This window comes from Lupinus angustifolius, unplaced genomic scaffold (assembly GCF_001865875.1).
Source record: "Lupinus angustifolius cultivar Tanjil unplaced genomic scaffold, LupAngTanjil_v1.0 Scaffold_1_480, whole genome shotgun sequence".
NCBI lineage: Eukaryota > Viridiplantae > Streptophyta > Magnoliopsida > Fabales > Fabaceae > Lupinus > Lupinus angustifolius.
Genome location: NW_017715804.1, coordinates 38,841 through 58,206, shown reverse-complemented (window position 1 = coordinate 58,206; position 19,366 = coordinate 38,841). Strand labels below are relative to the sequence as shown.

Genomic DNA, 19,366 nt, shown 5'->3' with positions numbered 1-19,366 from the left:
TCAAGGAATAAAATGTATTCTCATACCAAAAGATAACTTATCTCCTTAATTATATCTAATGTTTGACAAATGTCTTATTTTTGTTTTATAATATATTTAAAATGAAATTTTTTTGAAGGAAGAGAAATAAGACACATGTCAAATATTGAGTGAAGTTAAGGAGATAAGTTATTTTCTTGTACGAAGATGATATACTTTATTCTCTGTAGTTAATGTGTTTAATCATATTAATATTTTACATTTAATTAATTATATCATTAGTAACATCTAGACTTGTTAATATAGTGAATGTCTATATCTATATATACTTCTATTCTATATATAAAGGTAAAATATGGTGTAACTTTCACCATGGTGTAATTTTCACTTCCTATTTTGTCCTTCATATTATTTATTTTTTATAAAAAAAACCATATAATCTTAATTAATCATCACCAACATAGGGATGACAATAAAAACCGAACCCGTGGGTATCCGCCCGAACCGAACCCAAATTTAATGGGAAAAACCCGATGTGATTGGGTTCGGGTTTTACCCGGGTTTAAATTTCAGGTTCGGGTTTGGGTTTGGTATAGCAAAGACCCTAACCCGAACCCGCTCTGAAGTAAGGTAATTGAATTTAAAATTGAATTTTCTATCATTTGCCAATTGTTTTTAATTTCTAATTTCACTTTACATACTATTGGATCTTCAAACATAAAAGAAATGAAATAATACAAGAGAAAATAGAAATATTAGAGAAAATTTACACGAAAAGAATATCATATTTTCCTTGATACTATATCATTTTCGGGTTTTTTTCAGGTTCGGGTTACCCGAAACACGACGGGTTTGGGATGGTATTTTTATTTTCAACTCCGTTGAGTTTGGGTTCGGGTTCGAGTTTTGAATTTCGGATTTGGGTATGTGCAAACCCGCTCCCGCCCTGTTGTCATTCCTACACCAACACATTAATTAACCACATCTCTCACTTTAAACTATACATTATTATAAACACAATAAAATTATAATATAAAGTACACTAAATATAAAAAATATATTCTAATTATAAAAAATAAAATATATAAAAAACTGATATTTAATACCATACAATATTGATCGGAAGACACGAAGTACATGTACACACTAGTATCATATAAAAGTATTTTAAATTGTAATAATTGAAATGAGTAGCAAATTATCATTTTTATTTTATTTTACTTGTAATAATAGAATACTAGTTAACATAATTTTATTTCTTAACTGATATGGTAATAATGTAATATTTATGCACAATCAAATTAAAAATTTAAACACAATTACTATATCATTCACCATTCATTTGTAATAATTTTTTGAAGAGTCGTTGATAATTAAATAATAGATGATACAATAATGATATATAAAACTCATACATTTTCAATGCATACATTTTTTATTCTAAAAGTGCAATTGTCATATAGTTAATGTTGTTTATGTAGTGTCATCTTCCACAATGTTCATCATCTTAATCATTTGATTAAACCCTCTCTTTTTTTCTCTCTCCTTATTGTTTATATGTTTTATGGAATGATATGGTACTTCTTTTTGCTAACTAACTCGTTTGGCTAATTCAATCATTTCTTTCATTTATCATTCATTATTTGACTTGGTTTAGCACTCTAAATTATATTCACCTAGAAAGACACTTGTACGAAGACGTATGTATATAGAAACAACCAATTAAATTATATCAACATATTAAAAATTTAATTTTGATTAAAATTTAATCATAAATAATAGCATTAATAAATATAAATATATTTGTCTCTAAATGTAACGTATGATACGTGTCTTCATATACGTTTTTCTCCTTCACTAACTTTATTCTGATTTGTTGAAAGGATCCCGACAGAAAGAAAAGAAGGAATAAAGAGAGAGAATAAAGATAATGATCAAAAGATTCCAAGCCAAAAAAGCTAAGCCAGAAAATACTGTGGAATACAATTGGAGTAAAAAAGATTGCTTTTTTGGAAAATGTAACGTTGCCAAGTTTTGAATATCCTTTTGGTATTTGGTAGTATGCCGTTACAATGTTTTGAATTTTTATTTGGTGACAAGGATATAATTTTTATTTGGTGACAAGGATATAATTTTTATTGTATATCTAGAGAAAAGTTATTGGATGATTGACACCTATATCTAAGAGGTTGAAGAGAAAGAGATATTATATCTGATATAGTTTTTTTTGTACAACGATATTTTTTCACTCTATATATAAAGAACTAATTTTGTATGAGTTTTTTGTTTGTCTCTTTCAACAAATGTCGCTTTTAGTAATCGAACCATAAATTTTTTTGGTTTTTTTGGTAATCTAACAAAATCTTATATCACTAATCACTATATGTTGCCTTGTTGATATCGAGTTTGGTTATGAAGAGAGAAAGAAAGTAAAAAATAAAAGATGTGTGTGGTCATATCAAATTCTTTTTCTTCAAGTTTAGGAGAAAGTGAAAATATAATTATAATATTTATTTTTTAATAATATTAAAACAACTTTTTTTACTCTATTTTCTTTATTTTAGAGTTATTATTGTCCTTTGGAGTATAACATGATGTATTTCTTTTGCCACTTTTTATCCCACCAAACAAAAAATTTGGTATTACCAATCATATTATTCTATTGGGTAAGAAACTAATCTCTTCGGATGTATCTCCCAACAAGTGTCACTCGTATGAATCATATCATTAACCTTTTGATCATCTAGATATTTAGTGGAGACTTACACCATTATACTAAAACTTTGTTGGTATTCAACCAAACAAGTGAGTAAGCTATTCATTTTCTTTCATTATTCTCTTGTCCGAAATGTTACAAAAAATTACTTTATTTATCTTTACCCTTACTCATCTCTTTCTCTCTTTTTATTTTCTTTTCTCTAACCAAATAAAGCATAAATGTCATTTGTGGTGTTTTCTTGATTTGGAATTCTAAAAGATACATATTTACTTACTTTTAAAATGAATAAAAAACAAAAATTAAAATAAGATAAACAAATAATTTTTTTGTTATACAAAAAAAAACATAAGGCATTAGTAAGTACATATCTATTGTCCCACAAGTTGTGTTATTACATGTGTCATTAATTATGATTAATCAATAAAATAATTAATTATTAATTTTTTAACTTAAATATATTTTCTTCAATCAACGATAGACTAGTGGTACATGTAGTGGCACAATTTGTTGGCGCAGATGTGCTCTTTAGAGAAAATAAATAATAATCTACTAATGAAAACAGTGTAACAAAAGCGCCCATGGCCTAATGGATAAGGCGCTTGACTTCTAATCAAGCGATTGTGGGTTCGAGTCCCACTGGGCGTGTTTTTATTCTTTCAATATTTTTGTTCTTTTTGTAATTTTTATTCTCTTTTATTTTGTAATTTTTTGTGTAATATATTTATCCCTTTTGAAAGAGGCAATGAAGTAGTTGGGTTGGTTTGAACTTATAAGTTATTATCAAACAAGACCTTAACATGTGATTAGATTCCTTCTGCCTAAGCTTTAAGGTCATTTTCTTACCACAGTTACATAGGGTTGTTATAAGACTACAAATCTTCTCAACTTCTTTTAAGATTCATTTGTCCAATACTTATTTCTTTAGTATGTTTAATGAATTATTTTATTATATTTATATAGAACCAATAACAAACACATACTTGAGAACTTACTTCAATTATATTATAATTTGCTTTGTCCAATAATCATATTCCACACGATTGTTTTGGTACAAAAGAGTTGTCCTTTTAATAACTTGTTTTTTTGTTCAAATAATTTGGAAGTAATGATCTATAATTGGAGTCATAGAAAAAAACCACACAATTATCTTCTGCCTACCACAAAACCATTAATCAATTTATATTTTTGGTATAACTAATGATATCCCTCGCCTATATAATTATAGAACTAATCTTTTTTGGAGTGCATGATTGTCTCTCTTAACAAGTGTAATCGAATATTTGACATTTTGGTCTATCTGATAATCTAATTTGGTCTTATATCACTAAACTAATGATTGGTTGATATTAATAAACTAAGTTGATAAAATAATAATTAATCTTAGTGGAAAGAAAAGTTGATAATACCAATGACCAATTTAACATGTTGGTGGGGCAATAATTTGTCCAATCTTAATGTTGATTGACAACACAATGTGACTTGCCGTGTTCTTATTAGAGAAAAATCATAATCAAATTTGGGTTTTATTTATCATAATCATGATAGTTGCTTTAGTTGTTTAAAACCTCAAATTTATTTTGTATGTTTATGTGATTTGGATCCTACACTTCAAAGATAAAATGGGTTACTAATGAGTATTAAACTCTAAACTATTTAATGATTAAGTTCACTTGCCGTTTAAAATAGCTAATTAGTTGAGAAAATTTAAAAGAAAGCGACAAAACCTTGAAACAAGCATTTAGTGATAAAAGTATAATTGCTAACCAAAGTAGGTAAGTTGAGTCACTCACAAAGTTTTCAAAAAAAAGAATGGATGTGCCACACCTTTTGACCATCATATTTTGCATGATAAATTGTATTTTTTTCCTTGAAGTTTTTATATGGCTTTTGGATGCTATAATAATAATAATTATTGGGAATATATAAATCCCCCAACTATTGGAAGCAAAAATCTCTTAATCTTAATAGCATGACATTAAGACTTTGGTAAAACATTATGATATCGTTTAATCCATATAATTAACTATGCTAAATAAGATAAAATCTTAGTTATCGTTGTTGTATACAAGATTCATACTTACTTTTTAGGTTCAAACTTAGTTTAGTACAATGATGTAAAAACTATATCGTACCGGCCGATTTGACCAGAAAACCAGTGAACCGGACCCCTAACCGGTATGGTACATATGTTGAACTGGCTAAGTATCAAAACTGGCCAAAAATCGGTCAAAACTGGTGAACCGGCTGGTATTTGAATAAACCGGCCGGTTTATACACATATTTTTTTTTATAAAAAAAAACACTTAAAAACCCATTACAAGGTAGGTGACTCATCTTTCTAACTCTTCTTCAATACTTCAAGGCACATGCTTCCAAGGCTTAGATTACACATTTTGGTTCCTAACATTCGTATGTAATCTCAGTGACATTTGTGTAATCTTGGGGTACTGTCTGAATATATGATTTGGTGCAAATATGATCTCAATATGAGACAACTTTGACTCCTTAGTATTAAATGTTAAAACTCTAAACTTATTTGTTTTGTAGAGTGAGTTGTGAACTTGTGTCATTTATTTATATTTTGCGGTTGTTAAGTGATACTTTTGGATTTATATATGTTTTATAATTTAGACTTTGAATTTGTTAAAGACTTAAAATTGTTTGTTTATGTGAACTTTTTTTGTTAACCGACATGTGGTTTAATTACTGAATCACCGGTTAAACCACTGTACCACTATATCACTATCCTGACCGGTTTGATAACCGGTATGGTTTTAACAACACTGGTTTAGTACTTGTAAATGTCATGTTTTAAAGAGAGATGATTAACTTACTTGTGGATTAAGTTAAAAAAAATACTCCATATCATAACTATCAATTATATAAAAATTTAAGAGTTTCAAATTTATGCACTAATAGTATAAAGTTTTTTACACTATCAGCACATCATGTACTATTGCTTTGTATTAGTTTTGTTTGAGAGTCAATGATAGTTAACTAATGATCGACTGACAGCGTAAAAACTCTTACATTGTCAATGTATACATATTAAATCTAAAATTTAATGGTTGACGTGATTTGAATTAGTGAGTAGATATAAATCATTAGCATCAATAAATCTAACTCATTTGTAAATGAATGAATTTCTTAAACATGATATCACTCATCTTTATTGTCTCTATAATGTAAAAGTATTTCTCATATAATTTTATTTAATTTTTATCTGGTTTGAAATGAAATTATATTTCATTGAGTTAGGAATCCTTTTATCTTTAGGCTCATTATTGCACGATTTAGTATTAGTAGTGTAAATAGGTACCCATGGTTGTTGTTTGGATTTAATATGTATATACTGATAGTGTAAGTGTTTTTATACTATCAGTAAACCATCCACCAATGATTTGTTAAATATTATTAACTCTGAAACAAAAGTAATACAAATTAATGATGAATGATATGCTGATAGTGTAAAAAACTTTACATTGTCAGTGTACACATTTTAAACTCATGTTGTTTTCCTTAACTTTACTTATAAAATGTCATATAAATAAGAGGAGTATCATATATTATATTACATTCTAGTTAACTGGTTGTTGTTTATGCACCGATAATATATAAATTTGTATATAATTAGTGTATTATTCATCATTCATTTGTATTACTTTTATTTAAAAGTCAATAATACTTTAAAATGAATGATACAATAATGATGTAAAAAACTCACATACTATTCGTGCATACACAGTTTTCTCTTATAAAAAACCCATAACCTTTTTGGATTCTCTTGTTGTTCCTATTTATTTTTCCTTCCATTTAGTTTTACTTTTTGTGTCCTATTGTTGCCTCAAATGACATTCATTCTCATACCAATTTCGCCTAATCTTATTGTTGCCTATGATCAATTTCATTTGATTTCATTATTGCCTCTTATAATTTCTGTCTAATCTAGTTAGTCTCCGATCAATTTTGTTCAATTGGGGTGATCATTGCCCTAAAAGTGGATGATAGTTCCAAATATTGTTTGGTTTTATTTCAGTATGGTGTTTCATCCATCATGTAGCATGGTAGTTTTCATATTTTGATTTCCAAATTCAAATTGTGAAATGTAAAGACATTTGTGATATGATTTTACTATACAAAGATCATCTGTATTGAATAATGTCACATTCCATATTCTGAGTCAATTACAATGTTAATTTTTATTTTAAAAAATTTATTTTATTATTTAGCAATATATTATTGGTATAAGACATAAAATAAGGCACTATTAAGAATAGATGGTTTTTTTCCGATTTTATTAAGTCTTTATTTAGTTTGATATGATTTCATATCATCACCAAATTCAAATTGGTATACATAGTGTACAGTTATTTGTGATATTATTTTATTCATTCTTTAGTTAGTTTGATATGATATGATTATCATTAACTTAGAATTTGTTATATGATTATGCTCGTTATTGCAAAATTAATTTTGTATTAAATATGACCACAATAAATGAATATTATAATTGGGGCATCTTTTGGTATAATAAATGATATCTTTTATATAAGAAATTAATATTTTTTAAAGTATGTGACTGCTTCTCCTAATAGATATTGTTGATATAAATGAACATATGATCTTTGCCATAATTCGATACTCAAGAATCTAATAAAGCTTTATACTACTAGACTAACCATTTGTTTGAAATTTTCGATATGTATAACATAAGTGAAATACATTCTTGGTAAAAACATATTTATTTCAATAATTAAATTGATACCTAGATTAGTCTTTGATTCTTTATTAAATTTCAGCCTTGGTAAAAAAAATTAATTCTTTCTTGCACTTCGTTTTCAATAGCATAAATACTTCATTGTCCTATTAAAGGACTGAGATATTCTATGTCCATGGTGATCTTGAAAGTAATGTCATTTTATTAAGTGGTGGGTTCTTGTAATCATTGTGATGTCATTTTAGAACTGTGCTCTACAATTCAGTTTTTCTTTAGAATTAATCCATTGTGGTGGGTTCTTTTGATTAAGGAATTAATCCATTTTGAGATACATGACTGCTTTTTCTAACAACTGTTACTCACAGGAATCGAATTTTTCACTTTTTGTCATCCAGAGATTTAACGGTATCTTATATTATTAGACCAACACATTGTTGATTTTTTTTTAAATTAAAAATATTTATTTTAAAGAAAGAAAGAAACACTTGTCTTGAGGAACTGTAACATGTAAGAATTAAGTTAATATATAAAAAATAATAATAGTACACAAAAATCTACTTTTGTTAATATACATTTAAATTTATGATTTGGAATGTATTATTTTATTTGACTCTATTATGCACCACTAATAGTATGTTGTTGTTAGTTAGCAATAATTATTGTTGTTTGGAAAAGAAGTTGAAGACAGCACTGTTAATAAATACTCAACAATTGTTTATCAATAAATAAATAGTCAACAACTAATTAAAAGTAACATTAATATGGTTAGCTATAGCTTTGAAGCGTTTTCAGTCATGTCCTTATGATTAAAGAACATTGGAGAAGATTAATAAGTACGTTAAGGAAATTGGTGAAGGAAAAATTTTGTTAAAAAAAATGATGTTTTCACAATTTCACCTATCAAAAGTGTTAGAGTTGATTTTCTTATGTAATATTTTTTTCTTTTATATTCCTTAAATAATTCTTTTATCTCGGGCAATGATTCAACAATTTAAAATATTTTTCTTGCGTATTTTTGATAAGTCAACGTTTATATATAGGTGTAAGAAAATCGCTTGGGAAAAAAGAAACCCCCTTGATCTATTCATTTGTAAAGAATTCTAGATGTGAAAATATAGAGACAAAAGTTTTGTCTTGGGATTTGATTAAACTAAATATTCAATTTTCTTTTTAGTACTTTATGGTAATATTAAAACAACTCATTCTTCCACTGAAATGCAGTAAGGAAAAGTCTGTCTCTCCCTTTTCTTAGGCATATTAACCTCGTTTTTGTAGAGGAAATTGGTAATAATTTTTTCAAATTATAGAAAGAAAGGATAACATGATGCAAAATAATAGTTTTAACTAAATATAATCGTACTCCATAGATAAGAACTAATCATTTTTGGATTATGCGACTAACAATTTCAATAAGTATTAGTCCAATGATCGAACCTTGATATTTAGAGTTGTACAACATTAGAGAATCTAGTAAATAGCATTGTATGGTGCAAGAGAATATAGTAGAATCCTACACTATTGAATCAAGTGTTTGTTGGTACACAATACCAAATATTAAGGCAAATGTTTTTTCTTTTCCTTTTTTCTTTCTAGAAAAGTGGAGAAAAGCATATGTAATCAAATATTTGTTACAAATTAATTGAGTTTCAACGATTTGAACATCATAAGTTTTATTAGAGCCCAAGTTTGGCCCACTTCCTTGTTTGGGGCCCATGAATGGAGATAGCAAGCAGTGATATACAAGTATTTCATAATGTGATTTTATGGATGAAAAAAATTATGATATCAAAATCAGATAGATTGAAATATTGAAGATATAATTGGAATTGTTCAATTTGGGGATTGAATTGGAGCTTTGACAAAAATTTATTACACATTCAATAATTCAAGGACAATAATTTTCACTAAGAAGATGTTAGTCTAATAATCTAAAGTTTTACTAGATCCACATTTTTCATAACGAGTCATAAAAGTTAAATGTTCAATTCAATAGAGCGACATTTATTGAGTGAGATAATAACATATTTTGAGAGATTAATTCCTTACTCGTAGGTTAAAGAAATACCATTAATTATACCCAATTTCTTTTTGTACTATCTATAAAATAAGCTATACATCTAATGGCTGTTAAATTATTTACATTTTTACAAATATTCATAACAAACTCTATAAATAGTTCTCATACATAACAGCTGTAATTTTTTTGCAACATTAGATAACGTGCAACATCAATAAAAGGGTGAGAGTATATTGTGAAAACCGAGCCGGACCGGAAGAGGTTTCATATTAGGTTTAAACAGTTAAACCGTTTGATCGAACCAGGTGATTTAATATATAATTAATATTTTTATAAACAAATATATAATTATATATAAATGTAAAATTGTATATAATTAATTATTATGTATAATTATATTAAAATAACATCTCTTAATATTTTTTGGGGCTAGAGTAAAACAAAATATTAGAGAAGTGTTCCATTTTTTTAATTTTAAGTAGACCGTCTGGTTTACTTCTCGGGTTATTCTGCTTTAACCGGGTTTAACACGGTTGGACCGGAATATTCCCGGTTCAAAGCGGTCCAACTCTTATTCGGTTAAGACTGCTAACCAGAGTCATTTTCAAGTCCGGTCAATGATCAAACCGGTTGGACCGCCTAGTACAGTCCGGTTCTCACAACACTGGATGAGACTACTCTGGTACCATCAAATGATAAATAAAAAAATATATTGTTGATGTAAAGACTTATACACAGTTAATACTTTACACAAAATTCATTTGTATTACTTTTTTTGAAAAATAAATAATCATTAAATATAATTGATGATTGATATGGTATTAGTGTACATTTTTTTTCTAAATAAAATAGGTTTGGTTAGTGGATCACCAATTAAAAATGTCAATAGCATTATCCTAATATAATAGAGAAAGAGAAGTTGCTATGCTAACTATTTCAGATAGGGCCAGGCCAACTACATGGGCTTCATCACATAAATTCTTAGAGCAAATAAATAAAACTGTATAAAGTAAATCATAGCCCACATAACATATTCAAATATCATGGGCCTTCAGAAAGTTGGGTCATTGAACCAGAGCAACTCAAGATTGGTGACTATCAGGTAGAGATTAAAGGATAGAAATAGTGTTCTAAATTGCAAGGGGAATGCATTATGACAAGGGGATCTTCATGGGAGTTGGATCATCTGTCTCTGAAAAAATCATGTCTTCATGTACTAAGCCAATCAAATCTCATCATAATTGAGTTGGGACACAATGAGATATGAAAAAGTGGGACAAATGATCCTCATTCATCTTTATGACCTTACCTATTTCTCATAATTGGTGTGGGGTGCTACTAAAAAGGGCATATCTAAACTATATAAGGCAGGCCTAGAGAAGGTTGGTATCTCTATGTAACAATTTATCGGTAACACGAGCTATTATTATCGAAGAATGTTTAGATCATAATACTGGTAATGAAATGCATCATAAGATTGTTTGAGCTATCGTCTGATCTTAAGATGAATTGTAGAAAAATTAAATTGGTAGGGTTGAATGTTAGAGAGGATCATATCAATTTCTTATCTAAATTTTTGAATTGCAATGCCAGTTTCCAAATCTAAATTTTTAAATTGCAATGGTATTTTTTTAAATTAAATTGGTCTAGACGACTCTTGTTGAGAAATTGAAGACAACATCGTCATCTTTGAAAAGGAAAAAATATTTCATTTGGAGTTCAAGTTTTTCTGATTAATGTTGTTTAATCTGTTTTGTTTGTGTACATTTTGTCTTTCTATAAAGATCTATATGTTGTTATACACTCTATAAAAAAAACCCAAAGAGAATGTCTTTGGGAAGGGTGTGTGAGTGTAAAAAAATAAATTGATTAAAGGATAGAATGTGTGCAAAGCAAAATCTGATGGTGAGTCGATGATAAAATATGTAAGACTCTTCAACTTAGCTCATTTAGGAAAATGAAAGTGGAAAATGCTAAATGACATTGAAGTCTAAATATTGGAGATGGAGGTTCGAAAGCTCACTCAAGGAACAACACTCGTATTCAATGGATGAAAATAACATTATAGATCGGAGACTTAGATAGACTAGACTTGGGAGACCTTGATGACATGAATTGATTTTGGAGTAGCACTATGAAAAGGGTGGGGATGGAAAAAACATAAGATTGTCACAGTTTAGATTTTGAAAAGCTGGTAGGAGAAAAACTTCTATGAAGACGCATGTAACACGTCACATTTGAAGACAAATATATTTTATAGTTTTTTATGATATTATTTAAGATTAAATTTAATGAGAATTAAAATATTAATATGTTGATAAGATCTTATTGATGGTCTCTACGTAGTTTCGTCTTCACACGAGTGTTTATCAACTCGTAGCTAGGTACAACCAGTTTTGTAATTTAGGCTTGGGTAAGGATACATACAATGTGACTTAGGAAATTAGTTGGGTGGGGAATGGAGGTGGTCCTTGGACAATACAATCTTTTATTTATTTATTTTTGTTTAATTAAGGTATCTTCCCTTACCTTATGTGTAAGAAACTAAATCCTTTTGTGGTGTGTGATTGTCATTTCTGATAAGTGTTGCTCTCAAGAATTGAATTATTAACATTTTAGTCAATCTGATAATTCAGTGGAGTCTTACACCATTAAACCAACGTGTTGTTGATAATCTTATAGAGGGCATACAAAAAATTACATCCACGTGTAACACCAAGACCATTGAGATATTACACCAACGAAATTGAATGTTTAATTACAAAGATACCCTTTGCTTGTGACTTTTTACCAACAAGTAAGAGGAAGCAATAATTTAAATGGCCCCAAAAGAGGGGTCACATTGACATAAGTGAGTAAAGGTACATTGATGAGTGGGGTGGGTAGTGGGAGGGGACAAGAACCCATTACCACCATAGTCTTTAAGTCTTTATACACATAACATGGAAAGATCCCATTCACAATGGGGCATGCATCAGCAAAGCCATATCCTCAAAAACTTTGAATATATTATTATATTACGATCGTAATATCTATATGTTAGAAGTATAAAAATTTATTTACAGTAAATATATTACTCACTTTTGATTTGTATTATTTATATTTAAAAAAAGTCAATAATGATAAAATATGAATGATGAATGATATATTGATAGTGTAAAAAAGTCTTATAGTATCGATGGATATATATATTTTTCTTATATTATTATCACTAAACATAACACAACGTAGGCAGAAGGTTGTAGTCATGCACGTCACGTAACTCATGTGCTTGGTTTCATCACCCACATGCACACTCACAAAACACACTCCCCTTATTCAATTCATATGCATGATGTATAAGAGAATTTGTAGGTTGATTTTGTAAGAAATTGTACCATTTTCTTGACATGTATTGTATTTTTTTGTACTATTAAGGGTATCTTCTTACTCTTTGAGTAAAGAATTAATCATTTTCGATATGTTTATCTATTTTAACAAGTGTCATTCTCAAGAATCAAATAATTAACTTTTGATCATTTTGAAGATCTAGTGGGACATTATACCACCAAACCAACGCCTTATTGATCGTGTTTTATGCTTCTTTATCTTTCCTTTTTTAAGAACATAGGTATTTTTCAGCCAAGAGCCGGAAACTAATTACATTCTATACGTGAAGATTTCACTTTTATTAGGAAATATTTTTCATATACATGATAGAAATAGAAACCTAATATCATGTTGAAGTAAAGTATCTATGTTTGGTTTGTCTTCTATATCTATTCAACACTTGGGCATTATCCACCATCCTGCATGGACATAGATCACATATTTTAAAGGTTGTTCTATTTCCTATACTAAACTAATCAAATATTGCCACATAAATAAATAAAAACTTATAAAAATAAAATAATAACATTTTTGTATTACTTGTTAAAATCTGATTAATTTGGGAGAGATAATAAGACATCCTTATAGATATCTGATCTTTGTCTATCCTACATTGCTAATTTTATCAATAAATTAAGATTGGCCAATACCTACATTGGACACATAGCAATGTGCATAAAGTGTACTTTGTGTGTACCCTTTGTTCAATGGATCGTGGCTTTGTTAAAGGCTGAAAGCTAAGTATATATTAATTAAGGCATTTATCTAGTCATGCAATGTATTGCATGGAAAACCTAGAAGTACCCTTTTTTCTTTTGATTTTACTTTTTTTAGAGTTTGAATAATGAAAGTCACAATCACGGTCTTTTAAATGTACGAACAAATAAACTAGTTTATGGTTGCATTCATTTGGTGGTAATTAGTTTTATTTTCTATTTTTGTCTCACTCTAGCATATACCCATAGCTCAATAGCGAATAGGCAGTAACTAATAACTACCAAAAGGGTACTTTTTAAATTACTTTAACTTCCATTTTTATAGGCACACGTTTATATGATTGTCAATGTTTGAAGTTGGATATCCACCTTTTATATCTCAACTCAATTAACTCTTCAGCACAATTATTATTACCCATAATTATATTAGACCCAAACTTGCACAAAGCAATTAAAAATGTAATATATTATATGTGAAATTATACTGACTTCCCTTGACAAATTATACAACCTCCCCTAACGTCCAACAAATTATATCTACCATTCCTCTTGTTTCATAAAGATACATTCACTTCCTTTTGACAAAGATTTACTATCTCAAACTTTGTCTCAAATCATGTGTTTTTCTGTTTTTGATTCAATATTATTAATTTGAAACATGATTTAAGACACAGTTTGAAATAATAAATCATTGTTCACCTCCCATTAGGGGAGGTCAACCAAGGGAAAGGGAAATGGATTAGAAAAAGATTAGTAGTGAAATAATTAAGTTTTTTAGTTCTTGCTCTAACTCTACTTCACTCTCCAGTTGAAATCCTTTATTTATATATATTGGAAACTATAATTAGTCATTTTCACTTTGAATTTCAATATTTAGGTGAGTTGCATCTTGAGTGTATTAAAGATAATAGTAAATACTCATTTCAATTCTTCATGTTTTTCGATTTTACTAGTTTGGTTTTTCAAAAATTAAAAATCCAAAATGTTTCCCAAAATTTAAAATAAGGGTCAAATTAGTCTCTATTAGGTATTGTAAAACATGCTAAAAATGACTAATTTAACCAACATTTAAAATTTTTGACAACTATTTTAGGTTTTTCAATTTTGAGGGACCAAACTGATAAGATCGAAAAACATAAGAGACTGAAATGTGTATTTACTCTAAAGATAATACCTAGCCTCACAACTATATGACCGTTGCAGTGATATATGTTTACAGATTACCACAAATGGTGTACTTACATCTATAATATAATTTGAACTTATGATCTTATATTCTATGAGTCTGTCTATTAACAACTTTCTTTCTCCATCTTGAGTCACTTTAACCTTAAGTTTTTTTAGAAGAAAGTCAAGAAGAAGAAAAATAAATTATTAGACATCATAGGCTCTAGATTACAAAAATGTTACCCTATAATTTTTGACAAGTAAGAACCTAGTTAAAAATTTGACTTTGATCACCATGCCTTTAGGGTAACCAAGGTATGTGAATATCACACAATTGACCCATGAATAGTATTACTCTATACACAACTAAAGGGTGGAGCCCATGGAAGAGGAAATGTCTAGGATTGGGTAGACATTAATATCATCCCTCAATGTGTGTACCTAATTCTTTGTTTATTTATCACTCCCTCACAACTCATCTCACATGACATTGTTGCACCATTTTGCAAGCTAAGTACCTATTTATATTCTTTTAATTCACCTTTAATAGTATTTTTTTGCCCCTCCCACGTTGGGTTCATAATTTCATTCTTCCCTTGCCTTTAACGTACTTCCACATTGATTGTACGTATAGAGGACGATGTGCAATTGGGTAGTGCCTAACCAAGAAAAAATAATATTTTAATTTCATAACTACGCTGAAATTCATGTCATTCTTTTATTATTTTATAGTTCTTCCCTAATCCCTATCAATAAGGATCATTGGTATTCACTCACACGCACACAACCAAAGACTTTAATTGAGCCTTAAAAAGTGTTGGTTTTATCCTTTGTGGTAAAAAATAAAAAGGGTTGAACTTGAAGTTTAGATTCATGTACATTTGTCGGTTAAAATGAAGTTCAAGTATGGAGACAAGATATTTCCTTGTGAAAAGAAAGAAAGCGAAATCTATACTAATCACATAAATCCACGAGGAATTTATAGATATAATAGTAATTGTACCAAACTTTATTCCATGGTGTGAATTTAATATTTATTCCACTGAGTGAGATTGAAATAGTTATAAGTAGTAAACTTTTTAACACAATCATTGTTTATGGGCAAATAATCCTTGAATTATTAAGCCCGAAGATACTACGTGTAAAACCATTAGCTATCATGAGCATTGAATTATAGTGGAATGTTAATATTGACAAGAAACTAGTCGTAGCTTAAATTTGTATAAAACTCTTAACTCCTTTTAATTTATATGTAAATTTTCATACTTGGTTTCTAACATGGGGAATTTGACATTATGATTCCAAGTATTTTTCTTAAACATCTTTTTCATTCAAGTTTTTGTTAAGATGAGTTAATCGTCTTTGCTGAAAAATATTCAACTCCCCTTCTTGTATTAGATTTGATTATGTCATTGCTATTTTTAACAATGTAGCATTGGAACAATTTATGCTTGTTATTTGAAAAAAATGTTTAGTTTCTGTTTATGAAAGTGATTCTGGCATTTCATCACTGCTATAGTTTAGAATTTTTAAAAATTGAATTTCCCACTTCAGTTGTGAACTTAACCGGTTATAGTTTGGAATCTGGGTTGTTTCTATACTTTTGACCTTGATCAATACCATAGTTAATGTTGTTTGATGGGACCATATCTTATGTTCTAAACGTTATACAACTTTATGTATCATAGAAGTATATCTGTTGTCTCACTTTTTGTATTACAATTATTAAATATTTTTCTGGTCAATGATATCTTCTGACACCTAGAGTAGTGGTACAAACAGCAAATGTGAATTCATGTACCACTTGTTACTTATTGATCAGAAAATATAAAATTAATATAATTTAAATTTATGTTTTACTTTTGATTAAAGATAAAGATCAATGTCGAATCTTCTAACGTTTAACATCAATATAAACCAACCGAGTTCGATAGCCAAATTTTACCAACATTAATCTTTTTTCTATTCCAGTGTAATTTTTCTTGTACGATTCTCATTTTTTGTTATTTTTGGTATTTAGACGAATAATTTTTTTCTTCTTCGACTTTTTCGCTAAAATTTCATGTAACCAAATAATTCATGTTAAGCATAAAAGACTCACTTAAGGTAAGGAAAAACTCTTCAAATATCTACTTTTGTTCACAATATTCGAACTAGAAATCTTAAACTTTATTTATCCTTAATTCCAATACACAGAGAAAAAATAGATTTCAATTCTAAATTTATCAAACTACGGAAACAAATACAATAACAATAGATTTTACAACCCAAAAAAACTCGATCCTCTCCCCTATTTTATCTGCTCCTCATAATTCTACACTTTTTTTCTTATCTAACTTTCTCCCATAAAGGTGAAAATGCATAAAAACACTAAATACTCAAATTTATAAGAACAAAATTTCCCATAGCCAAAAAGAAACAAAAAAAACTAAAGTGAAAAAAGAGTGTTGAATGCTAATGAAGTGTTGGTTAAACACTTAAACTTAAACATACCTAAATTAACCTACACAGGGACACACTACATAACATGTCTAAACTCTTGTCCAATATGATTACCATGGATCAAGTAATCATCTCCACCATTGGATACATCAAAAATAGAAGTTTGATTAATCAACTCTTGATGTTGATGATGATGATGGTGATGTCGTTGAACATCTTTTTGTCTTCTAAGTTCCATAACCTTCCTATGAGAATTCGAATGTTTCGTCGACACAAACGTTGGACTCGCTGCTGGTCGATATTCTGGTACTAACCTACCTGACTTGAACCTCACGCCACACGCGTTGCATAATGTCTTTGGGCCCATAGGCCCAGTCCTCCATTGTGGTGTTTTATCTGCACCACAATGGAGACACTTTCTTCCAGAACATTCCACACTATTGTTGTTGTTGTTTGTGTTTAAGTTTAACGACTCTTCTTCCTTTGTTTTTGGTGGTGTCACGAGGTGAACAAGGCGTTTGGACCAATCGCCTGGTGCAGCTCGTGAGCGCTTGCTTCTTGCTTTCCCTGGGAGTGGGGTTTCAGCATGGAGAAATTGTGTGTTTCGTGTTGTGTCGATATCGGAGGATGATGATGAATCCGGTGTGTGTGGTTTAGTAGTGGCGGAGGTAATTACGGCGCCACCAGAGAGAAGTTGGAGTGTTTTTAAATCTTCCTCGGTAGAAAATGAGTCTTCTACGAAGTTGGAGAGCCATTCTAGTTCAACCATATCATCATACTGTTACAAAGTGGAATTAAGAAATTGATTAATAGAAAATAATATCATTCAAATTGTTATAATTTTATGGTAATACACAACGAACATTTCATTGTGAACTTGGAGGCATTCGTGATATAGTATTAGTCTGAGAAAGAAATGTATGTATTAAGAGTATATGAGTTTGATATATTATTATTATATCATTTATTATTCATATTTAATTTTGATTGTTTATTTAAAAAAATAATCTAATTTAATGATGAAAGATAAAAAAAATTAGATTGTTACATGTATATTACACTTGTAGTCCATATTTTTACATGTATATTATTACACTCGTAGTCATTTTACTCATTTACTCTAGACATTTCTAACCAAAGTTAGTTTTAAATTGTGTAAGCTGATGTAATAAATAGGAAACTTTTGAAGTATATTAATCTTATTTAATGGATCAAGAAAAATAGTATAATATTTATATATTATTAATGTAAAAATAAAAATTTATATACAGTCAATACATTATCTAATATTCATGACATGTGTCATGTTTCATCATTTTCTATAAAAATATTTTTAAAAGTAAACAAAATAGCACACATGTCACATTTTTACTGGCTAGAAGAGATAAGTTATATAAGGAGATACATTATTCTCTCATTGGTATTGCTTATATTTAAAAGTCAATAACTACAAAAAATGAATAATAAATAATATAGTGACAATGTAAAAAAAAATTATAGTGCACAAATCATTTTCTCTAAAAAAAAATTAGAGTTATAGACAAGGATACACTGGAAAGTAATATAATTTATATTGAATTTCTAATATATCAAATAATTTGGAATAAATTTAATGTAAAATATAATAAAATGTAATAGAGTAGTAAAATTTAAGAATTAAAATAATACATATCCATAATTAACCACTAATATTGATAATATTTACAAATGCAATCCAGAATAAACGAAGAAAATAAGTGTAGGAAATAAATGAATAAAATGAGACACTAAATGAATAAAGGGTTTTGAAAAAAAATGGGAAGTGAATTGTGAATAATTACTTACCGGAACACAGAGTTCACCACCGGAGAATTGAGAATCACCACCAGCAAATGCGCAAGGCACAATGGTGCCGGAAACTATGGAATTGCCGCTGTCAACAGTTCCGGCAACGGTGGAGGAATCATTTGAGTTACCTACGACATTGTCGAAGAAACCATCCGACATAATGGCATCAGCGTTGGAGAAGTCGAGGAGGTCATCAACGGCGAAAGGCACGCCGGATTTTGGTTCACCGTATCGGTGCTCCGGCGAGTATTGGTTAGCTCCGGCGCCGAAATAGCCACCGACGAAGTACTCCATTTAACTGTTATAGTGAGATAAATAGATAGGTAACGTTGAAATTGATGTGTTACTTTTAGAGAGAGAAAGTGAGAGAGGAATGAAACGCACCGTTTTGAGAGAGAGAGAGTAAAGGTAAA

General features: G+C 29.0%; 1 protein-coding gene and 1 non-coding gene across 2 annotated transcripts; one reads left to right on the top strand and one right to left on the bottom strand.

The window, feature by feature from the left end:
- The first annotated feature begins 3,270 nt into the window (after positions 1–3,270).
- TRNAR-UCU lies at positions 3,271–3,343 on the top strand. The gene has a single exon. It is a non-coding gene; the product is annotated as a tRNA-Arg (tRNA).
- A 13,724-nt stretch (positions 3,344–17,067) lies between these two features.
- On the bottom strand, positions 17,068–19,366 carry LOC109336939 (GATA transcription factor 9-like). Its single transcript, XM_019573780.1, has 2 exons — positions 18,951–19,366; positions 17,068–17,904 (listed from the first exon to the last, which is right to left on the bottom strand). The coding sequence occupies exons 1-2, from the start codon at positions 19,245–19,247 to the stop codon at positions 17,203–17,205; spliced, it is 999 nt and encodes a 332-aa protein (XP_019429325.1). The 5' UTR covers positions 19,248–19,366; the 3' UTR covers positions 17,068–17,202.